The sequence below is a fragment of the Manis javanica genome, chromosome 4, assembly GCF_040802235.1.
Source record: "Manis javanica isolate MJ-LG chromosome 4, MJ_LKY, whole genome shotgun sequence".
NCBI lineage: Eukaryota > Metazoa > Chordata > Mammalia > Pholidota > Manidae > Manis > Manis javanica.
Window position 1 is genome coordinate 138,969,042 of NC_133159.1, and position 26,308 is coordinate 138,995,349.

The following is a 26,308-nucleotide window of genomic DNA, read 5'->3' on the forward strand; positions in this document are numbered from 1 at the left end:
TTTAATAAATTTTCTTAAGTGTGTTTTCTAAATTGCCTTGACATTGTTCTTACAGTGAAAACAATAAATAATCAAATAATTTCAAGTCAAATAAAATATAAAATCATAAAACCTCTGGAGGTGTAAGTTGTACAATAAACCAAGTATTATAGTTAATATTTAAAGACAGAAATTAAATACAAATGAAATTTTAAATTGAAGTAAAAAATAAAAGTACATATACCTAATTTCCCAAAATGTTTCTACAGGAGCATCAGGATTCCATAAATCAATGCTATCTAACTGATGAAGGACCAGCAAAGCCTGAATTTAAAAAAAAAAAGAGAGAGAGAAGACTTGCTCAAAAATTTTTTTGGTTAACATAGTTCTGGAGTATTTATTTTATAACTGGTAACAAATCAAGCTCTTTTCTTTAACTGTAGCCTCAACATACAGTCTGAAGAACCCAAATCCATAGGGAATAATAAAGTGAAATCCTTTATTCCTATCATTCTTTATTTAAATGGCACACATGCATAGTTAAATGATGAATTCAAAGTAGAAACATGTACATGTAAAAACTGCTTTAAGACACAAACTAACTTTCATAAGCATCAAAGAAACCCTATGGAACATAAAATTAATCCCCAAGAAAGGAGAGCTTGTCAAAATTAATACATACAACATTTTACTTCTAGGCCTTAAGACGAAGTAGAAGTCATGTTGCTTGCCATTAATTCTTTTGCAACAGAAAAGATAAATTATATTTCAAAAATGAGAGAGAAGAGAGCAAAACAGACTTTGCATTTCATAGCAGATTTTTCACTTTGAAATATTTCAACTGACCATAGATTTGAAATTGGGATTTGGCTCACAGAACATTAGCAGGAATTAAATAACTCATTTAAAATATAAAACTAACATACAAAATACATGTTATAAAAGACATATAAAATATGCATCTAGTATACAAAAATACTACTGTTAAATAAACTAAAACCATCATAGGTATGAAAAGTAAAACTAGACTCTTTCTTCACACCAGCCCTACCCTAACTCCAGTTCCACAGTGCTTCATCCAGAGGCACATAGTAAGATTTCTACACTCCTAGGTATTTCACCCAAGAGAAATGAGAGCATACATTTACATGTGTATTTGTACATACATGTTCCTAGCAGCTTTATGTGTAATGGCCAAAACCTAAAAACAATACAAATGTTTTACAAGTAAAATTGTGGTATGACTAACTGAACACTATAGAGCAATAAAAAGGAATGAATTTTTTAAAAAGGAATGACTACTGATGCATGCAACAATGTAAATGAATGTCGTGATAACCGTCCCGAGTTAAAGAAGACAGACCAAAAAAAGGGCATATACTTTGTAATTTAAATTATATAAAATACAAACCAATCTACAGTCACAGAAAGCAGATCAATGGTTGCAGGGGAAGCAGGGGAGCAGGCAGAGGGTAATAAGAAGACAGGGAACACAAAGAAGCTTGAAAGAATTTTTGGCAATGATGAGTATGTACACCTAAGTGGCCATTAACCAGTGAGTATACTACAAACTGTGGTATAATCATCAATGGAATACTTATCAACAATAAAAAAGAAGAAACTAGCACAAACAACAACATGGATGAATCTCAAAAACCTGCTGAGTGAAAGAAGCCAGACAAGAAAGAATAAGATTCTATTCATATGAACTTCTTGAACTTCCAAAACTATCTATAGTTACAGAAATCAGACCAATGGTGCCTGGGACAAGGAATGGGAGCACTGGCTGCAAGAGACACAGGGGAACTTCCTGGGATGATCAGAAATACTCTATATCTTATATGATTTTATTGTAAGTAAATTATGCCTCAATGAAATTAATTTAAATTAAAACCATACTTACTAAGTAGCCAATAAAAAAATACTTCTTAAAAAAAGTTAACCATATTCATACCCACTAGTATGGCTACACTCAAACAGACAGACTGTAACAGGTATTAATGAGGATGTGGAGAAACTGGAACCCTCACCCATTGCTGGTGGGAATATAAAAGGATGTGATCACTTTGGAAAACAGTTTGTCAGTTGGAAAACTTAAAGAGTTACCATGTGATCCAGCAATTCCATTCCAAACTATATACCTAAGAGGTGAATCCACGCAAAAACTTTTATACAAATTTCATTGCAGCATTATTCAATAGCCAAAGAGGTAGAAACAATCCAAAATGTCCATCAACGGATGAACAGATGGACAAAATGTGGTCTGTCCATACAATGAAATATTTGACAGTAAAAAAGAATGAAGTGATTCATGCTACAGTATGGATGAACTTTGAAAACATATGTTAAATGAAGAAAGCCAAACACAAAAGGCCACATACTGTGTTACTCTACTTATATGAAATGTCTAAAATAAGCTACTACAGACAGGAAATCAAATCATGGTTGCCAGTAGGTGACAGGAATGGAGGGTGACAGGGCTTCTTTTTGGAGTGACAGAAACATTCTGGCATTAGACAGTGGTTCCACAACCTTGTGAATATACTAACCACCACTGGATATATGCTTTAAAACAGTAATGCTATGTGAATTTATGGTATGTGAATTATATCCCAATTTAAAATTCAATACATACTAAAAATTTCAGAAAAGTCAATTGCAATTAGAATATTTTGAGTTTTTTATTAACATAAGAATTTGTACAATGTTGTCACTACATGTGATATAAAGCAAGTAAACCCCTTCTTTCTCCATGGACTTCACGAACAGTGTATAGAGGCAAAAACACCATTTCCAGAAATGTCACACCAATGTTCAGAAAGGACATCACTCACTCATAGAAACTACATACCAAAGAACCATCAAGAATGTAAGTTGCAGCTTCTTCAAGAGCCTAGAACTCATTTCCCCTTACCTCCATTGCTTCCTGAGCAATCTCTGGCATGTGTGACTGAGGGACCAGCTGGACAAGCCCTGTAATTAGTTCTGCTGTACTGCCTTGGGTTTCAGGCCCCTGTTTTCTAGGATTCTGCAAGGAAAAAAGCAAACTTCAATTAAAAAAAAAATCATCTTTCAGAAGGTGGAGGGAGGTGGGAATGGAGAGTGACGGCTAATGGGTACTAGGTTTCTTTTCGGGTTGATGAAAATCTAGAATTTGGTGATAGCTGCACAACCCTGTAAATATACTAAAAACTAGTGAATTTGTACACCTGAAAATGATGAATTTTATGGTATGTGAATTATACCTCAATACAAATGATAATAACTTTGTCATTTTTAAAAAAATCAAAACTGCTTTTGTTAAGGATTCTCTTAATCTACATGCATACTGTTCATTAATGTAAATAATGACCACAGAAAATCCTATTTAAAAGAAAACAAAAATTAGATATTAGTTTTTCAACTAAGAAATGATACCAATGTGAGAAATTGAGTAATTTATTTTTCAGCAACAATGTAGTGGCTAAATAATATACCCCTACTTTGGAACTTACTGGTTTTGATCTTATAAATGATCAAAGACAAAGAACATGCAGGATGGACAACAACTGCATGATTATCCTGAGCAGCCCTCTTGTCCACCACGAAGGACTACCCAGATCTACACAGAATCCACACCTCCAGATAATCACACTTACTTCCGTCTTTTTCTTTGTAGGAAAACACTGTGTACTAAACAAAGCAAATTAGCAGTATATATAAAGGTAAATGTCTAACAACTCGTAGAGACTACAATGCTTCCTATAACTTGGGAGCATGTATTTACACTTCAAGAATATGTGGTTCATTTAAGTGAGGCCAATGCAACTTGTACCCATATTATATTTTGTTAACTATACATTATTTCCCATTATAGCAATTAAGTTAAACCCTCACCCCAGGATATCTGTAATTCAAAGCTGTTAGCCTATTTTCTGACATTTATAGTCACTCATGAATAACCCAATAACATATATTGAACATCCAAAATACAACAAGATAAAAAGATATATTTCATAAATCAACGATTAATGCATGCTTTAAATATCCTTAATTTTGACCACTTAAAGGGTGTCAGATGATCGGCTATGGAGGTACATTTTTCTGATAATATTCCTTTCTCTTAAAAAAAAAAAAGCAGTTCCTGTGTGGTGACCTCCAATGAGTTCTACACAATGGTATAAAGGGCATATAAAAGTGTAGGCAAAGGGTCTGTTTGTGTTTATACAGAGGATCAAAGCCTAATTTGGCTACCCAGAAAATGAACTAAGATATGATATGAAAAAGAACTTCCAACATCAGCACTCTCTGGAAGACTCATACCAGAAGATGATTATCAAAAAACCCCAACAAAGAACCACACGCTGCTACAGCTGTAGATACACTCATCCCACCGGTTCCTGGACTTGCCATTGAAATGAAGAAGGAGATATCTAAGCTGGCCTGTGCATACAGTAAAACAACAAATTTGACTGGATCTATACTGTTGGAACTCAACCAAGAATTAGGAGAAGTGCAAATTGTAGCGCTCCAAAATCTTACAACTACAGACTATCTACTGATCTACTGTTAAAAGAACATATGGGATGTGAACAGTCTCCAGGAATGGGTTGTTTTAATTTGTCTGATTTCTCTCAGACTTTTCAAGTTCAGTTGGACAATATCCACCATATCATATATAAGTTTTCACAAATGCCTAAGGTGCCTAACTGGTTTTCTTGGTTTCACTGGAGACGGCTGGTAATTATAGGTCTGCTTTGGTTATATAACTGTACTCCTATTATGTTAATGTGTGCGCGCAATTTAATTAGTAGTTTAAAACCTATACATGCTGAAGTTACTCTACAAGAAGATATGTCAAAGAAATAATCAATCTTCCCATGTTTTCTTCCGCCTGCTACTTGTATAGCTTTTCTTCTTCCTTCCTAATTACAACCCTTAAATAGAATTCGTGCCTCATATCGAATTTACTGAGTATCATAATTCTTCCAAGTGGTAAAGATACCTCAAGACAAATGCTGGGCATAGAAGCCACAGGGCATAAATATGCAAAGAAGTAAAAAGCTAACCTTTTCAAACAATAAGGCTTCTCTCTCACTTACCAACTTTACATTTCCCTGTATGGCCCCGGAAGAGGACTGGTTAGCCAGAGACGGGTAAGATTCCTCAAGGGAGGAACAACCTAAGACAGGCACAGTCGCAGGGGGGCCATCAGGTGAGAAATTGGGGATCAACAGAGGTGAGGCTTAGAACCTCACACCCCCTGTTTTGAGAGAAATCTTCTGCATCCGTGGATGTTTTATTGCACTTGTCTAGCTTGGATTAACACTTAGTCTATAGGCACACACCTGATCATCTACATTTGCTCTCTTATAACACTAAACTATGTTTTCTACCTTTATTTTGCATCTACCTACCACTTCAGCATTTTATTAAAAATAATAATAATAAAGAGAGAAATGTGGTATCCACATATAAATCAAGTATAAAAATCAAACGAATATTCATATTTGAACTGATTGTTTATAGTTCATAATGCATGATCAAAACTGAAAGTTTCTGTGATGACTGCCCTTGTACTGTTCACCGTGTAACTTATTCACTATGTAAGAATTCGTTCACCATGTACGAACTTGTTCGTTATGCTTCAGAAGATTGGAGACTGACGAAAATTAGGCTTGGGGTGGATTAATGATTGTGCATTGAGCACTGACTCCCCTATACAGAATTCCCTTTATTGTTGTTAACAACCATTTAATCAATAAATATGAGAGATGCCCTCTCAAAAAAAAAAAAAAAAGTACAGACTTCCAATTGTAAAATAAATAAGTAACCGGGATGTAATGTATAGCATAAGGAATATAGTCAAAATATTGTAACAACTTTGTATGGTGATAGCTGGTAGCTAGAATTATCATGTATATAAATGTTGAATCACTGTGTTGTACACCTGAAACTAATGTAATACTGTGTGTCAACTACCCTTCAATAAAAAAAAAAAAAAAAAAAAAGATACATTTCCTACCCTCCTGGAGCATGTGGTCTGGTGGGAAAGACAAACACTGGTAAAATAATCAGATCAACAAGAGTAAAAGTGCCAATGAGATAAAACTATGAAGGTACATATTGCTATGAGCACCCGTAACAGGGAAATGTGACCCAGTCAGGGAGTCTTCATGAGAATAGCTCAGAATTTGCAAGAATTACTATGTGAAGAAGAGAGGGAAGTAAGCATATTGTAAGCAGAGGGAACAGGAAGTGCAAGAGTAGGTATAAAGGAATGCGGTAAGTAAGATGGAATGAAAGACAGGCCATCATGAGTAAAGAAGATGGAGAAAAATATTAATCTAGATGTGGCAGAAGTGGTAGCAATCAGACTTTGCATGACCTTATAGGTCTATTTGGAATCTGGTCTTTATCTCAAGAGCAATTTCAACTGAAAGGTTTGAATCTGGGCTGGAGGCATAAAACTTCCTTTTTAAAAAGATCACCATAACTTTAGCACAGAGAAATGATGACAGGGAGGTAGGAGATGATGCAAACTGAGCAATTAGGAGGCTTGAAAAAAATAAGAGTAATATGGATTAGGATAAAGATGGTAGAAAAAGCCAATAAAATCACATTACTTTAAAAATACCACAGCTGACATCATTTAATAGTTATTCCTACATTTCTTCTATTTATTACGATTTGGAATTTTTATATGTGAAATATGAAATAATCAAATACTTACAGTGAATCTTTCACTATTGTAACTTACCTTTGGTTACTCTGAGAAAAGTTGTTTAACCACCAGATGGCAGCAAAGAAAGTAATCTCTATTTTAAATGACCCTTTTCTGCTTGCTAAATTTCAAAGTTGGAAATAGCAAGTTTTGTTTAAATTGTCATTCTTTGAACAATAAAATGTTTAACGCAGAAAATGCACCAGTAACTCTGGTGCATTCTTTGATCCTGAACTATAGCCATGCAAACAGAGTGGTGCTAACATATTATGTGATGTGTGATGAAATAACACCATAAATGACTTGTACTACATTAACAAAGAAATGAGGAGAAAGGGCATTTCATTACTTTTACAGTCTCACTGATAGATTTTATGAAATTTTTCCATGCCAATGTTCTAACAATTTATTCTATTGGACTCAATTTTGGATAGGCTTTGCAAAAAGTTCAAAATATCACAGGCTGCCTTCTGAAGTCACTTAGGAATTCTATGTCTCTATCTCCTCTTGTTTATCTCCAGAAAAAATAATCACATGTACATATTTTTAAAAATTCAAGGGGTTCATAGAATTCTTGAAACTGTGGACATCAAGTCATGAGTCTTTATAGTATAGTAATCTGAAATATATGCCATTACAATTGAAAGCACCTTAGCACTTATAAAGCCTATTGTTTAACAAAGCACTAAGAAATTTTTCTGGATACTGCTCTCCAGAGACTGGAGAAACTCCACAATGTTTTAATATGTTAGCCTATCCTATGAACTTTACAATTATAATTTGTTATAATTGGTACATTAGTAATATTAATGTTAACTTTAATGTATTAATACTAATATTAATAGCTCATATTTATTTAGTGCTTCTTATGCATTTACTATGCACTGCCCCTAAAAGCACAACTTGTACAATCTCAAGCTTCTGAACAATCTCTCTTAGGTAGAAATTATTATTACTGTAATGGGAAAACTAAGGCACAGAGAGGCTAAGTCAGTCACCCAAATCACACAGCTAGTCTGTCTCCAGAGCCCATGCTTTTATTCACTATATAACTATCACTCATTTACATCTCTTAGTACCTAATTATTTTGTGTACCACGTGATGCTCTCAGGAATCTAATAACATCTGAGGCTGTAAGAGCAGTTATGACAACAACTGGGTGCTAACCATACCCATTTTCATCTCCTTCTCCTTCCAATACAATATTTGGAGGCAAAACCAGAGATAATAGAAGGCTGATGACAGTAAAAAGGGGGGATAGAAAAGCTAAATGGCTAGGCAATTACAATTGGAGATAAAAAACCAAATGTGTAGAGTAGAAAGCACTCTGATTTATCATGGCTTCAATACCTCTACCGCCATTCCAAGGGTAATGCTTGAATAATATATAAACTACTAACAGGTTAAAGACAGAAGATCTCACCAAAGTGTGTTAATTTAATGATAAGGAAAATTAAGAAGAAAAGTTAAGAAATCTGATCTAATTATATCAGTATTCTCTATAAGCTAGTTTTCTTAGGGATGTCTTGGGTTTCAGGCATGATCACAGAGTATCAGGTAAGTGTTCTTTAGCTAATAATTATCTTCAAGGTTTGGCATTTCAGTTAGTCCAGACTCAGTTAGTGTGATTATTTCAAAGCATTTCATAAAAAATACTTACACAAAGTAAGAGCTTTGGATCTGCATGAATTAGTTTCACCATGGACAAGAGAAGATATTTATAGCTTCTTGTCTCCAGGTCTGTAGGTTTTTCTTTAAATTTAAGGCTTGTTACTTTTTCTTTGAACGTAAGGCTCTAAAAACAAAAACAAAAACAAAAACATGATATTAACCTTGTAAGAATCAGACAACAGTTCAAGATAATAGCTACCCAACTTTTAAAATAAGTCTATTATAAAAAAGCTTTGAAAAAATAGACACATTTTATACCACCAAATGTGTGGTATTACTATAAACATTCAAAAGTAAGTCTAAGGTTACTATTATTAAGCTAAAAAACAAAAAATTATTTCTGCATAATTCATATTATTCTTATATAATCTATATAATAAAGTTTGAAGTGAAACATCTATTAAAATAATAAAAGTTTTAACATCAGGTTGGCTCCTATGTAAAAACAATTCTTCCAAAATGTGAAAACATTAGGGATAAAATACTTAATCTATAGCTCTCACAAATACATACATTGAGCAACTCACCTAACAAACATATCGTACAAATGCACAAATATTTCATAGAATCTATGATGTTATCAATTTTAAGATGCATCATTACTTTATGTGCCACAAGGAGTGAAAAACCCATCCACTGTAAGACACCAAATAACCCTCCAACTTCAGACACATTAAAACTAAAAATAAGTGTTTCTTAGAATTTATGAAATTGGCTATATAGGCCACCTTTGTTAAGCAAACTTAATAGCTTTTCCTTCAATGGCATTCCACTTCTCTCAAGTTACAGAATGCATATATTTTGCCTGAAGAACACTGATGAAACAAAAAAAGAACTCTGTGAGAAAGTTTAAATCATGGAAAATGTGTTTCAGTTACAGAGAACTACACTGGATGCTGTGCTGATACTAAAATTAGGGATGTTACTCAACTAAAAATCCAACAATTATATTCTGGATCCAATATCAACTTTCTACTATAAATCATTTCCCTTTTTCCTTTAAAAGGACACAAAAGTATCTGGTTTTGACATGTATGTATTTATTTTTAGTTTCAAGTGTACACCATATAGTTCCATGTTTATACACATTGCAGAATGGTCACCGTAGTAAGTCTATCTAACATCTGTCACTACACAAAGTAATTACAGTATTATTGACTATATTCCCTATGCTGTACATTATATCCCTATGTCTTACTTATTTTGTAAATGGAGGTTTGTACTGTTTAATCACCTTCAATGATTTCATCCATTCCACCAACCCGTTTCCCTCTAGCAAAAGTTTGTTCTCTGTATCTGACTCTGTTTCTGTTTTGTTTTTGTTTTTAGATTCCAAAATGTAAGTGAAATTATATGGTATTTGTCTTTCTCTGACTTATTTCACTTAACATAATACCCTCAAGGTCGACCCATGTGGTCACAAACGGCAAGATTTTATTCTTTTTATGGTTGAGTAATATTCCATCATCTGTGTGTGTGTGTGTACACACACACCCCATCTTCTCTCTCCATTCATGTATTGGTGGACACTTAGGTTGCTGCCACATCTTGGCTATTGTAAACAATGCTTTGAACACAGGGATGCCTATATCTTTTCAAATTAGTTTTTGCTTTTTTGAGGGATAAACACCCAGAAGTGGAATTACTGGATATGATACTTGTATTTTTAATTTTTTGAATGCTTTCCATAGTGGCTGAACCAATTTACATTCCCACCAATAGTACTGCAGGGTTCCCTTTTCTCCACTTCCTTTCCAACACTTGTTAATCCTTATTTTTTTGGTACTAGTCATTCTGATGGATGTGAGACATCTCATTGTGGTTTAGATTTGCATTTCCCTGGTTGTTAGTGATACGGAGCATCTTTTCATGTGCCTGTATGTCTTCTTGGAAAAATTACAAATATGTTGATAGTAGAATATCTAGCATTTATGTACCCATAATAAAAATGTCCAAAGGAAAAGGTCTTTCAAAGATAGAAAGTAGAGATGTATTTTACATGTAGCCATTATTCTCAATGTTTAAGGGTAAGAAAGGCATTTGTTATTATGTCCAAGAACACTAAAGGCTTTTTGTTTGGTTCTTAGAAGGGGAAGAATAGCTATCTGATGTATACATTAATGCTCAAGAATGTCATTACAGAAAAGAAAGGGCAAACTTAAAAATTCTGCTTGCTTTTATCTTTACAAACATACAGCAAATGTCTAACCAAATGTATTTAATAAATTGTGTTTACTGTTTGCTCCCATTGGATTTTTTTTTTCATTGTAAGTCAAGCAACAACTTAAAGTGAAACTTTCATTGAACAATATTTTATTAAGATGTAATTAAGTATAATACTAGGCCCTGATGAAGCTATCACACAGGAACACAGAAGAACAATTAGCACATACAACAATTATCTTCTATTTAGTAATCATTTCCAAAAGTAAGTAATAGTTTATGTCATCTCTTAATTTCAGTTATCAACATATATATTTTTTGTTTTGGCTTTTTACAGATACCACAAGTTAGCATAATCCTAAAAAGTGTTTGTGCATTCTTGTTATGTTCATTTATAGATATTAAAAATATAAAATATGCTTAACAAAAAAAAATTTGTTCCAGCATGGCTACTTAATATGGAATTTAAGACTTGAAAAGCTCAAATAAATTTTCAATTCAAATATCTTTTAATTAATGACTATTAGTGAGTTATATAAAGTCAGGAACAACTTGCTAAAGAAGAAATCTATTTCTTAACTAGAACTGTAAGAAAAATCATCTATTCATTCATTTATTAATTGGTCTTCCACACTGCAGATATTAGTAGGAATCCAAACTGGTAAAGATGCCCAGCAGAAATCTTATGAATCAGAATATTCAGGTGTTTATTAAGGGCCCAAACCATTGTAAGCTTATTTAAGACCATGAATAAATTACAGGCATGTAAGAAGCATTTGCTGAGCCAGGATCTCCTTTAAGAAGTAAAATGTACAGAAGTTATACATGATTGTGAAAACTCATACATCTATTATTACAGCCTATCTCAGTTTTAAAACAGTACATGATTAGTGCTAAGAAAACTATTTCAAATTTTAAAAAGTACTATAAAAAGTACAAAATGGAGAAACTACAGCTTAATGTTCATGTAAAAAAGATAAAGAATTTAAATGACTAAAAGCTCAAAGATAATAATGCAATATTAGACTATACTAGCAGAAACACAGTATACAGACACAGCAAATTAATAGCTTTAATCAATTACTATACCACATCTGGAACACTAAAGTCAGATCTTAATATTTCATTTTAATTGAAAAACAAAAGTACTAGATTGAATTCTTTCCATAAGAAAAGCAAACCAGGTAGAGGAAGGTTGTGAAATCAGGTCAAGTACGAAATTCATTCACTCATTCAACAAATATTCACTAAATGCCTACTATGTGCCAGGTACTGTTCTAAGGGTCAGGAAACCAATGCTGGACAAGCCAGACTAAGCTCCTGCTTTCATCAAGCTAACACACTAGTAAGGGAAGACAGTTGAAGAACCAGGTTGACACTGTACTGAATGTCGACTATTCACGAACCATGTGACCATTTATTATGTTCCTTAACTGTAAAAACAAATTCTTCAGTTTCCTTAACTGTAAAACAAATCCAACATAACACACACACACACACACACACACACACACACACATTTAAAGAAAACTAGAATAATAAAATTACATAAAAATTAAAAGAACCCTTAGAAGTACAGGATAACTTTATTCAAAAATCTATGGTGCTGTCCTATGAGAGAATCAGAAGTGTTCTATAGAGCTCTAGAAAAAGAGAGAAGATGAGTGATGGCTGGGAGTGATAGGGACATGAGTCTATCTTGGTTGAAGAAAAATTTTCAAATAGGTCTTTCCAACAAGAAATTTATCCATCCTCAAAACAAAGGGTGATTGTAAAGCCTAGAAACAGATTTTACCTTTTTACAGCTTGAACTCCTTCACTGCTACTTCTGCAGCAAACTAAAGGCAGAGCCACAGATCACCTGAGGTAATGCAAATGAGGACAACCCACTGAACATATATATAACACAGTGGTTCTCAACCGGGGGTTGAGATTCAGAGATGCTGCTAAACATCCCACAACTCACAGGCCCCTATAACAAAGAGTCATCCATTCCACAATGTCAACAGGGCCAAGCTTGAGAAATCCTAATGTAATACATTATCTTTAAATTATTTATTCTGTGTATTTCCCTGTGTTTACAGACTTGATGTCTACCTGTAGTAAGCTCTTTATTAGACGCTTTCAAGCAAAACCTACAAGACTGGCATCCCTATGAGGGAAAGTGCTGAATCTATTTAGTTCATGCTTCCCTGGCATTAACACTGTCCCTGGCAGCTAGCAGGAGCCCAATACTTTCATGTTTGTTGTCTGTTTATTCACCAGGTTCAAGAGGGGTAAGATTCACCATAAGAATTGTCAAATTGTGAAATTTTCTTACTCTAAAAAAAATTTTGTATTAAATCTACTAATTACTTGCCCTGTTAAGAATATCAGCCATAAGGATGTCCTATAGACATACATAAATACACATACTTAACAGAAGTTAAGCATGTAAATATAGGAATATAAATAGCTTAAGAATGATGTTGAAAATCAAATGTATACTGTTATTTTCAGAGAATAATTAGAAATAAAAACTAAATTCTTATCATTTATGGCTTTTATGAAATAATTATCAATAGCATAGTATATAGCTCCTAGAATCAACTAATAACTAGGGCTAAGAAGTAAAATAACTTCCAAATGTAGGAAACATTTTCAGGCCACCAAATTTTGTCTTTGTTCAAAAGTATCATTTAATTTCATTTTCTTTCAGTCCTCATGCATAGAAAATTGCCAACAGTTGGTATACTGGATATTGAAGTTAATCTGAAAGTAAATATTAACTTCTATTTCTATTATTGGAGGCCATTAATCTTCTACCAGAAGAGGTAGAAAACTTAAAAAGTCAAAGTTCTAAGTTCCCAGAAGATATCTGGAATGAATAAACAGATCAGTAAATAATTTTTAAAGAATTTAAGTCATTTTCTACAACTCTTTAAAAAATGTCTAGTTAACTTGGATTGAAATTTTCAATTTTTTAAAAACTTAAGTACATGACACTGTAAAATGTCAACTAAAAAATAACTATGCATACTATTTAATAAAATATCATTGCCATGCTTTACTGGGGTATAATTTTTTTGGCTAAATAATCCCAAAATATATAGTATAGAAAACATCTCTATGTGAACATCTAAAACAGTCCTCAGAAATAATAACTGACAACTGGATAAGAGTGAACTATAACTGTGTAAATCAAAATTATTTTATTAACTAAGGGAGCTTGGAAAATGAGAAGCATGCCAGAGAGAAAGCTGCTTAAATTGTAAGTGTGAAATGGCTAATTTACTGAAAAAGTCAATAGGTAAAACATGCTACATTTTCATTTGAAATGACATGATGTGACTATTGTAACTGTATACAGAAAAGTCAAAGAAACCAGGGCTTTTTTGAGGTAGTTACAATGGGTCATACTTACAGCCCAGAAGCCCACTGCCATGCAAAACAGGTTGGCATCTGATCATGTGAGCACGGGCAGCCAATAAGAATAGAAAATAAGAAGTAGAAGACAAAGAACCACCAATCAAGGTCAAGAGTTGCCATGTAGAATGCTCTTGATATACACAAATGCCAAGAAATGGCTTCCACAATCCTATAATTGTCTTTTTTAATTGGTACCATATGAGTTTTAAAATTCCATATTAGGAATATTAATTGGTTAAAATAGCTATTTTGAAAACAGTCTATTTTTATTAAGTTTAAACACAGTCGAACTTCAATATCAAAAGCCTGTCATTTTTAAATGCTCAAAGCACATTTTCTGAAACAGGAAATATTTTTATTTTAAATAAAAAATTAAAATTTATTTCTAATTTTCTGTGTGATATTCAGCACCCAGTGGGCAAAACTGTACATTAGTAGGAACAGTCACTCTAATCCAGGAGTCACCTTCCCTTACTCATCCCCAAAAGGTGAAGAACTAAGATTTTAACAGCACTTTATGAGAAAATCAGAAAAATAAGTTCAACTCACTAAAACAGTGGAAAACAAATGTTACAAATATCATTAACTAGCACTGCAACAATACTGCAATATACAACATACCACAATACTTACAGAAAAGGAAGAACTCATTTGATTTCCTAAAATAATCAAAAAAGCAGGAATGGGATAAAGAGTGAAAATACAATAGGGAAAAGGAAAAGGTAGGATTCAAAATTCAGGATTAATCTTACCGGTGCCATTCGTATTGCTGGGTGTGCTCCACAACCCTGCACTGCTTTATGAAGCGTTTCACCAAACATATTTCGAAGTTCAACTGAGTGACAATACACAGCATCAATCTTAGGCCACCAATCCAATGCAGACTAGAGAGAAACAGGGGCCACAAAAAAGGAAAAGTGCAAATTTGTATGAGTTATATGATCTGGTTATCACTGTAGTTTTTATCCTCTCGTGAGAAACTTTCTGAGACCATGCAAACACACACATGATTTCTGAAGTTTTCAAGTAATATCTTCAATTCAAACACTAAAGCATATATTTATTTTAAAACATAATAATGAACATGAGACAAATTGCCCACTTCATGAGCATGAGCATGTAAGACTATCTTTTCTCACAGATAAGCTAGTGAATCTGAAAAACAAAGAGCCTTTAGAGAGCTAATTCTCTCACCATTCTTAAGTTTAATGTTTTACACATTTCAGAAACATATGCATGTATAAGTATATGTTTTCCCAAGTAAGAATGCTATTATCAAAGCTTTAAAAGAGATTTCCTTCAACACAATGCTGAAGGAAAATGTGGCAAAGCATTACTTACATGTTTACAAACAACAATGATAATTACAATGTGAAATTAGTGAGATAAAGCTATTAGTAAACCTATAATCTTAAATTGATATACAATGATGGCACAGTACATGAAAAGACTAATGATCACCACAAAGACAAAGTAATCATAACTAAGTAATTTTTAAAGATATTTTATGTAAATATTTTCCTATTTTCAGTTTACTTGTTTAGCTTTGATTCTATTTTTTAGTGTCTAAATATCTGAAGGTGTATCCTCAACTTTCATTTTAAAATTATTATATTATGAAAAATGACAATTATGGAAATTACTAAATAAAGTTTGTCTATCAATTAATACAAAAATGACTGGATATTTTCACAAATATGGAGAATGTACAAGGAATAGGATGACTAAACCCAGGCCTCCAATTTATCATACTCCTGGCTATACAGGAAACTCGTCAAAGAGCAACTGAAATAATAGATAAAAGGAGACTTAATAGTTTAACAGCCTACTCCCAGATCCCTTCTTATTCAAAACTAAACTAGTTAAGTCCTCAACATTTCATTTCTTCATCCATAATTACCAGAATATTTTGAATGGCATCAAGTTTGTTACCTTAACCCAAAACTTTGGATTATGAATTGTATTTCCTGGAAAGTAAATTATACAACCAATTTACAATCCACAATTTGAATATTCAACTCTGTTTAGGAGTGGACACCAAAGCTGTGAGGGAAGAAATGCTTTTTTAGTGGGGGGATGAGGAGGAAAGATTGTATAGTTGTTTCTGCTTTTCTTTCAACTCTTACTTTATTTAAACTAGTTCCTAACAAATGACCAAGTTCTAGGTTAGCTATATAATGGGTTATTTAAACTATGGTTATCTGACTTGTCTAAGCAATCAATACAGCTTGATTTCCATATATTTACTAGTTTATACAGGTTGTGTTAATCAGCTTGAAGTAACAAAGGCTGAATAATCACAAAGTGCTCTGAGATAAGTACATGTACACCTTACTCTACTGATTCTATTATCTTGTCAGAAATAGGTTAACTAAAGAGATGCATCCCACTGTAACATCCTATCCAAATTATTATGTTATTTCGATAGCTACTAAAATTGTATCTTGGTATGAGATGCATCCAATAAATTATTTGATTTAATTTCAGATTTAGTGACTTTCATAACTGCCATTTAGAGATACACTTTCAAATAAAATGGGCACTAAAAACATCATACAAGTTGGGAAAAATTTTAGTGTTCTGAGCAGTTACTAAATATGTCCTTTCTGTAAGCAGTTGGACATTTTTTAATTCATTGAAAATACATTATTGCCAAACAAAGGCAATACTTTTACAATATGAGCAAACTATGTGGCAATTCTTCAAGGGATCATTTAAATAAATCTTCAAAAGCCTTGGAAATAATTTCTCCAACCAAAACCTCTCAGTAAAGATCATCTCATTCTCAATATGTAAACTATCCATGAGTAAACTACAATAAACCGAATAAGTAAAAAACAGAATACTAGGTATTTCACCAGCTATAGCACATTCCACTGATGGCTAAGATACTTGGTTCATATATGTGTATATAATTTCTTTAATTCCCCAATTATAAAAAATATCTATTTTAATCTAAAGGAAGTCTATAAAGGTTAAGTACATATAACTATAATTTATCTCTTAGAGCATGTCATAATTAAAAAGGTGACTACTATTAGTGCCATTTTAGAAACTGATAAAAGCTTACCATTATAATAAAATCTACCTAGTGAATAGCCTTTCAGATTACTTATGAAGAAACAGTGGAATATTTTAGATATAAATACTATACTTATGAACTAAGTACTAGTATTTTTCATGAAACCAAAACAAAACTGCAGACACCATTACTACTTCTAAATAAACCCTCAAAAACCTATCAGTAAAACTTTCATCTTATTTGAGAATGTAGTAATTTTTTAAAAATCTGTGAATTGGAACAGAACCATGGAAGAAGAGAACTTATGAGATATACTGAACCAAAAATCATTTAAATGGAAATCTTACACTACAAATGAATTTAAGATAAGGAGCCCAAATATCTAAGAAAAAACTTCATGTGATTTCAAGACAAAAAAAAAATACGTGCATGGTAACTATCTTTAGTGAGACGCTATAATCGTCAATGTCATAAATTTACATACTTTAGAAACAGTCCTTTTCAGCCAGAAAGTATTTTAGATTCAAAATCTATTAGCCTCAAACAAAAAAATAAACCTTAACAAGAAATTCTCAATGTATCACTCTATAATGATCAGGTATCATTAGCTAAGGTTTAACTTTAGAAGATATTCAAATTTATGCTTCTTTTCAAGCTATTCTTTGAAAGGTAACTGATGCTTGATATTTTAAAAATTAGTCAACATAGGTGTTTCTCTATAAAAGTAGACTGTATATTGACGCGCTCTCGGAAACAGACACACTCCACCTTCACGCATGCAGTACTCCTTAAGAGCAGAGAGGGATGGATGCACCACCACTTCACCATATACACTGAGGCATGCAAGAGGTTACCACTCCAGGCATGCTTTCAACCCACAAAGGAGCCGCTCAGCCACTTACAGCAGCGCCAAGTCCATGCTTGAAAGTGCTCTATATGTTCAATTGTAGACAAAAATATTTCACAATTTAAGTAACTAGCCACAAAGTATCAAAAAAGTATATACTTGGGTTTAGCGAATACAAGTTTTAAGCACCTATGTAAAACCTCTAAACAATGGAATATTCTTAGTATTATAAGCCAAAGGAGAAAAAAGTAGTAATATTTTATTTCTAAATTACACATAAACCTGAAGGGGAAAATCATCTTTTTTTTTTTTTTAATAGCCCTGAAAGTAAATGTTGAGGGTACAATATTCTGGCTCATTTTACACTGGCAAAAGTAAAGTAAAAAATTTTTAAGTTTTTAATACAAACATACCTTATCTGCTATCAGTTACATTAAACTTTCCCTTTTGAAATGAACAGTATTTAATCTTAACTTCTACCTATATTTTAACTCACTGACATTCAACAGAAGGAGGTATCACTCCCTTGGGCATTTTCGGCTGTTCATGTCTATAGGCAGGAGAGAGAAGTGGCGCAAATGGTATTTAATGAAGAACCAAGGATGCTAAGTGTCTACAATGCACAAGGCATTTTACACAACAAAGAACTGTCCTGCCCAAAATGCTACTAGCACCTCATTGAGAAAAAAGTTAACATGTCACTCATAGCTTTATTAATAGTTATTTTTCCCCTGCAGGAATGGGGAAAAGAAAATGTGGGCAGAATTTGGTTTAATTGAACACATCCAAGGCAAATGAAGGTGGGGAGGTATTTTTAACACACTAGAGACACACTCTTAAAATGGAATTTGATTATAAAGAAGACAAATATAACTAGCCCTTTTTAAGGGAGGGGAAGAGGAAAAAGTTGACCAATTTACACATAAGTATGAATATGTATAAATGGATGAAAGTGGAGGTATGGTAAGTAACATTTGAAAACTTCCAAATATTACAGTTCATTATCAGAAGAGAATTTTTTTAATCCATGGTTCAAATCTGATAAGGTTTCAATATCTTTCTACTTAATGTATTCACATCAGAGTTGAAGGCTTCACAAGTACCTTTTAATGAGTTTGATACATGTGAACACTTCTATTTAAGTGTTTTACTATTTCATTTGTTTAAGGCAGACCAAAAAGAACAATCACATACGGTCTCATCATTTTTTAAACATACCATGCCAGGTTACAACATCAATAACTACTACTTTTAACTTAAAATAGTAAAGTGACAAGTCAGAATATGTCAAATGCTGGGAAAGGGACAAGAGTGTTAATATATGAAAAGATTGAATATAGAACATATAATTAAGTATCAGTTACTAGATATAACCACCTGTGAAAAATCTTCCTGTATTATACATCTAAGTTCAAAATATACGGTAAACCAAGAATATCTTTCTTAAAAAAGAAGTAAGTAAAGAAAAAATTTTTAAGTAATTTAGCAATACCTTTTGGACTTACATTGGTGATGATTCGATGGAGTGAATTTACCAGCACATAGTGAAATGTAGAAGGGGAATTCTGAGCCAAGCAGATCTACAAAGGAAAGAAAAAAAAGCAGTGTATTGCAAGAAAAATATTCAGTAATACAAATGAGGATAAGAGGAACAATGAAAAAAGCTTTTAAAAATAGAATTTTTAAGGTCTTGAAATTAACATTAGTGTATAATATTGACAAATACCAATAAAGATGTAACCTATTCATCTTTCTAGTCTCTACACATTCATAAAGGATCAGTAGCATCAGTAAACACAACTGGATGAAAACCAGTGCCCTCACCTTGAAGTGTTGGTTGTTGTGAGGGCTTATGCGAAAGCAAGAAACAAGGCAATCTATCATTAGATCCACATCGGCAGGCTGGCTGCCTCTTGAGAATGGTTTGCTTGGATTAAAAAGCAGGTTCTATGAAAATCCCAAAAAAAAACAAAAGCCTTTAAATAGCCATGCAGTATTATTTTTACCAGTATTTAATAGTATCAACACATCATCGACATAGATGGCAGTTAACATTCAGTTGCCAGAAGACCCACAAAACACTAATAGTGTGGTTCATCAGGCTGATAAAATTCTTACGGTATCGTACACTGTTCCTTTCAGGCTCGAATTTCTACATTATTTTAAAGCCAAGTTTGAATATTTATGCTAATTTAAGAAAACTGGTTAATTCTAGGTTTTCTTCATATTCTAAGCCACTTTATTTAGTGTGAGGAACATAACACAGGTCCTGTGAGCTTATTATCAAAGACACCCAGAACTTTAGTGTTAGCAATGACCTTCAACAACAATCCAGTATAATACTTATAAGTTTATTTTTCATCTAATTATAGTAAAGAAATAATAAACATATTACCTTAAGGTCAACCACCATGGACTGAACCAGTAGGAAAATGACAGAGTTATCTTCCCAATTGATGTAAGTACTTGCTTTACACAGTTTGACACAGGCAATTGCAGCACTTTCAGTCAGCTGCCTGCTTCCTCCATGGCCAGCAAGTGCTTTTCGTAGACTGTCCAGAAACAACTTCTACAGAATTCAAATATAGCAATGAGATAATATATGTAGTTTCTTAGATTTCAGATTTATTTAATAAAGTAGCAAACTACCAGCCTCTAAAAATTATACTTTAAAAATAGATAATTGATATCATCACAAGGGTATACCTTGGTTTATCTTTTAATAGTTCTGCGGTCAGAAGAGAGAACCAAAGAAGACCCCTGATGGCCCCCAGGAGCAGTGAACAACCACACAGAGTTTCTGGTGACCAGGATGAGACACTCTGAGATATTTCACTTATTCCAGAGCCTGCAGCTAGCATCCTGAGAAAACTAGCAGAAGCCAGTAAAGGGGTCTCACGTGCACGAGAGGGCATATGAGGACATAGTGAAAAGACATCCATCCAGTCTAGGAGAGAGGCTTCAGAAGAAACCAAAACTATCAACACCTTGACTTTGGACTTTCGGCCTCCAGAGCTAATCTGCTATGACTGTGCTCTCTGTGGAGCTCTGTTTCTAGCTGTTCTCTGACAAAGGGCTTGTTCTGTGCAGCACATCTATCTCATCCTCTGTTCAGCCTCTGGCTTCAACCACTGAATCTCAAACATTCTCCATCTGAGTAGAAGAGGTGCCTGATTATGTAAAAAAGGCAACTCCATTTTTCATTTCCTTGATGCTTCTTGAACTCGTTGTCCATTGGGTTTGTAAAGGGAAGCTGCCAGGCCATTTGGATGAACCATTAACATCAATATCAGCTGGTGTTCTGTCTTGGCTTCCAACTTTGTTTTCCAGAAGCACTGAATTGACCAGTTACATTTATATCTGGGAGAACTACAGGCTCATCAGTTTGCCTTGGGGTTCTCCATGGACTTGGTAGTTAACCTTCTTAGGAGTTGATTTTGGCTGCTACTGGTTCCATCACATGGCCCATGCCCTTGGAGCATCATTCAGAACATTTGGGAGGGAAGCCTTGGAATTCCCATCAATTTGCCTATGATTTCCAGTTACTCATCATTACTTTCTACTAAAAAAACATGGCACCTACATCAACCATTTTCCTCTGAGTTAATTGCAATGACAGAGGCTATCTTATGTATAATGTTAATCATTTGTCCATAGGAGCACTTCAAATGTGTATGTACTGAAAGACTGCCATTAGTTCCCCTTAGAGAGTCCCATTTGAGGGAGCCTTTCTCCTAGAAATAACTTATTTCTAGAAGAATAACTTATTCTTCTCACTGATAGCTGCAGTTATCCTTTGGTGGCTACAGTCTAAATTTTCTTTGGTATTCTTAAGAGTCTGTATGTAGATAATATATGAAAAGCACATTTGATACAAAGAGTCTCGCTATCATCCAGGTGATGAAAGCATAGGTGCACTGAGATGTCAAACAGGGAAGTCATACACTTGATACTAAAGAATAAGAGTTTCAGGAATCTCCATCAGCCTGTTTTTGAACATTGGTATTAAAATGTAGAAATGTTCCCAGGAATAGTTGGAAGCATTTGAGGATGGTTATGGTAATATTTTCCAGGGATTAAAAAAGCAGTGAAAAGAGTAATCAAAGCGAAACTGGAAGGCAGAGATGGAGTGAAGACTAACTAATGAGTCTTGTCTGACTTGTGACTCTGCTTCAGACAGTGAGTATGATTTTAGTACTGTTAGAGTTAGGACCTGGTACACTTGCCTGTTACATTGCCAAGGGAACAGTGAAATTTGTTTAAAGAGATTCAGGTGCATAAATGTGTGTGGAACTATTTACCATACATATAACCTTGGGATTAACTTCTCTGTGATGGATTTTACTGACTTTATTTACCTTCTGGTTTTGTGAAGAAGTTTAAATGAAAAATGTTTTGAGAGTGTAGGAAGCAAGTAAAGAAAGAATGAATGAATGAATACACCGATTCTAAGAGAGTCAATTGGAGGCTTTGTCAAGATTTAGGGTCATTCAAAATGGGCACAAGAAGTTTGGGTGGCCTTCAGGATTGTACTGAAAACTAATTAATATGACTGATATGATTTTATTAATGGATTTGGGAGAACCAAATTTAGTCCCAAGTAATTTGGTTCAAAAGGAGATTTTGGAAGTCTTTCTTACTAAATGTGTATGATTCATGAGTAAATAAAACATTTGAAAACAGCCATTTTAGACCACAAAAAGACAAAAAGACAAAGTAGATTTTTATCCTCTTTCATTTATTAAACAATTGAAACTGTGACTGAATTTAATGTTTCCATATTAAAATAGCACAGTGAGTTAGGCTGCTTTGTGGAGTAAGTACTAAGAGAATACACTGAGTAAACATTCCTGGAGACATCAACTAGAGACTACTTTCTACAGTTACAAACTTTTCATTCCTGCATCTACTCATTCATGCATTAATTTTTTTCAACAAATATTTAACAATCACTTATTTTATATCAACCCTAACTAGGGCCAGAGAGCTTGGTTAATAGCAGATTTGGTCAATGATTTCATTTGGTTAACAGATATCATTTCACTATGGATGAAAGATATTAACAATGAGTTACAATTATAATAATAAGAGGAGTACAAAGGTGATTATGGAGTGAACCCTAAAACTGGCAGAAGATACTTTGTCTTCCTCATTGTCACTAATTCTTGAATTTCTGAATTTCTGAATACACTGATCAACTTTTCTCAAAGTGGTATACATAAAACCAAATGGAATTCTATTTAAAATTCATATTCTTAAAATGATGATGCTAGTAATAGTATTAATAGTAATACTAATAATTAAAAGTGAACTATTATTAAAAGCCATCAGAGCCACTGGAGAAACAGCAAGTATAGCGTTTGAAAAACATGGATTCTGGAAGTAGGTTACTTGAGTTCAACTCCCAATATTACCACTTATTAACCAGGATTTACAGCAGGTTGATCTCTCTACATTTTAATTTCTTCATCTATTAAATGGGAATAATAATAATACTGTACACTTGAGAGGATTTTTATAAAGCTTAAATTAGTAAAAATTTAGGAATGTGGTACATTGTTAGTACTCTTTTAAGTATTACTATTATTGTTGAATTAATGCTTACTATATTGCTGGACCCTAGACTAAATGTCTTGTATTAATAATATAACACATTATATTTAATTCCCAGAATAACCCTATGAAGCAGGCATTCAGTTGTTAATCAGATATTTGATAAGAACCTACTATATACTAGGAATTCTTACCACTGGGAATACAGCAGTGAACAAGTAAAAGGTCACTTCCCTTTATGGATTTTGCATTCTAATGGGAAAGGAAATCCAGATACCAAATATATAAATGGCCAAGTAGTGAGGAGTGCTATGGAATAGGGATTAATAGATACAGGAGTCTAGTAAGTCCTTTATTAGGCCACTAAAATAGGCACCATTTTAGTAGAAACTTGAATGAGGTGAAGAAGGAAGCATAGAAATATCTGAGCAAAGAGCTTTCTGCACAGTGAAACCTGCTTGTGTAAAGTATCAAGATACTGTATATGAAGAACACCATTGGGGAGCTGGAAGAAAGAAAGAAGTTGGGGATGATAGTCAGAATCTTGGTTATATAGAACCCTGTAGACAGGAAATAATAAAACTGGTAAATCAATCCCTAGCCATACTCCCTACCCCAACCCTCAGCCTACATGTGCAATGTGAAACCACTGTAGGATTTTTAGGAGAGGGGTGACATTCATTTATTGATTTAACACATATTAATTGAAGATCTACTATATGCCTTCACTTTCATTGGCATACGTGATACTCAAAAACCAAAAGTCTTATAAAGCATACTACTCTAATGTCAGGATGTGATATGTGCAATAAAATTAATAAATCATGTTACAGGAAAAAAAAATACATAATTGATACTTGTGGTTTTAAATATTTCTCAAATCTAAAAAATAAGAATCAGTTCTTCATTTTCTTTATTACACATATTCTTAAATATAACATGTCAAAAGCTAAACTCTCCAAATAGCAATAATATATATTCTTCTCAAGTACACATGGAAAATCTCCAGGGTAGACCATATGTTAGGCCATAAAACAAAGTCTTAATAAATTTAAAGAGATTAAATCATACAAAGTACATTGTTTGATCAATGAAATTAGAAATCAACAGAAGGAAAATGGAAATTAACAAATATGTGCAAATTAAATAACACCATTGGTCAAAGAAAAAAATCACAAAGGAAATTTAAAAATATCTTGAGACGAATAAGGGGGTACAACAAAAGCAGTGCTAAAAGGAAAATTTATAGCTGTAAATGCTCACATTAAAAAAAGAAAACTCTCAAATCAATAACCTAACTATATACCATATGGAACTAGAAAAAAAAAGAGCAAACTAAATGCAAACCTAGAAGGACAGAAATACTAAAGATTAAAGATAAATGAAATAGAAATTAGCAAAATAGGGGAAAAAATCAACATAATCAAAGTTGGTTCTTTGACAAAGTCAAGAAATTTGACAAACTTTTAGCTAGATTAAATAAGAAAAAAACAGAAGACTCAAATTACTAAAAATCAGAATTGAAAGTGAGGACATTATTATTGTTTTAATCAAAATAAAAAGGATTATAATTCTATAAAAAATTATATACCAACACATTGGATAATCTATGCAAAATGGGCAAATTCCTGGAAACAAACTACCAAAACTGACTCATTAAGAAACACAAACTCTGGATAGACTATAACTAGTAAGAAGATTAAGTCAGTAATCAAAAACCTCCCAACATAAAAAAGGTCTAGATCAGCTGGCCATACTGATGAATTCAATCAAACATTTAAAGAAAAATTAACATTAATCCAAAGAAGAGGGTATACCTCCTAATTCATCTTCTGAGTCAGCATTTTTACCCTAACACTAAAACCAGACAAAAATACTACAAGAAAAGAAAACTACAGACCAAGAATGCTGATGAAAAAAATCTTCAAGAATTGGCAAACCAAATTAAATTCATCAGTATATTAAAAAGATTATATACCATGGCCACAAGGGATTTACTCCTGGAGCACAAAAAAAAAAAGTCAATGTAATATGCCTCATTAGTACAACGAAGGAAAAAAACTCATATGATCATCACAATTGATACAGAAAATGTATCTGATAAAACTCAACACCCTGTCATTATGAAAACACTGAATAAGCAAGGAATAGAAAAAAATTTCCTCAAAATGGTAAAAGCCATATATAAAAACCCACAGCTAACTTCATACTCAATGGTGAAAGACTGAAAGCTTTCCCCTAACATTAGGGATGAGATAAGGATGCCCCCTTTTGTCACTTCTATTCAGCATATTTATGGATATTCTAGCCATAACATTTGAGAAAAAAAAAGTCATCTGAATAGGAAAGGAATAACTTATTTGTTATCAGATAAATTAACTTATCTGATTTTAAAAAGATTAACCAAAGCAGTGAAAGACTTGTACAATGAAAACTACAGAACATTGCTGAAAGAAATTAGAGAAGACATAATAAATGAAACACATCCCACGTTCATGGATTGGAAGATTTAACACTGTTAAGATGACAATATTACCCAAAGAAATCTACAGATTCAATGTAATTCACATCAAACCCCCAAGAGAGTTTTTTGTAGTAACCCTGAGGAAAAACCCATCCAAAAATACATATGGTATTTTAAGGGACGTCAAATAGCCAAAATAATCTTGAAAAAGAAGAACAAAATTGGACAGCTCATACTTTCTGATTTCAAAACTACTGCAAAGCTACAGTAATCAAAACACTGGACTGGTATAAGGACAGACATACAGACCAACTAAACAGAACCGAGAAAGAAACCCTTGCATATATGATCAAATGATTTTTGATAAAGGTGCTAAGACTATCCAATGGAGAAAGGCAGTTTTCTCAAAAAAAGGTGCCAGGAAAACTGGGTATTTATATGCAAAAGAATGAAGCTGGACCCTTTCATCGGTCAAAAAAATTATTTTGCATATCCCA

The 26,308-nt window shown here is 33.1% G+C and overlaps 1 protein-coding gene across 6 annotated transcripts in view; it reads right to left on the reverse strand.

Annotated features, from left to right (window-relative positions):
* The window catches only part of NF1 (neurofibromin 1), a 274,044-nt gene that overhangs the window by 148,655 nt on the left and 99,081 nt on the right, over window positions 1–26,308 (reverse strand). For 4 of the 6 annotated variants that reach the window (XM_073235129.1, XM_073235127.1, XM_073235128.1 and 1 more), the window contains exons 9-16: window positions 20,190–20,363; window positions 19,619–19,741; window positions 19,300–19,374; window positions 17,850–17,879; window positions 14,678–14,809; window positions 8,344–8,478; window positions 2,894–3,007; window positions 224–303 (exon numbers count right to left, since the gene is read on the reverse strand). In XM_073235129.1, the coding sequence (XP_073091230.1) occupies window positions 224–303; window positions 2,894–3,007; window positions 8,344–8,478; window positions 14,678–14,809; window positions 17,850–17,879; window positions 19,300–19,374; window positions 19,619–19,741; window positions 20,190–20,363 (863 nt within the window). The remainder of the gene's footprint in view (window positions 1–223; window positions 304–2,893; window positions 3,008–8,343; window positions 8,479–14,677; window positions 14,810–17,849; window positions 17,880–19,299; window positions 19,375–19,618; window positions 19,742–20,189; window positions 20,364–26,308) is intronic. The other 2 variants (XM_037003978.2, XM_037003977.2) reach the window with 1 other exon arrangement.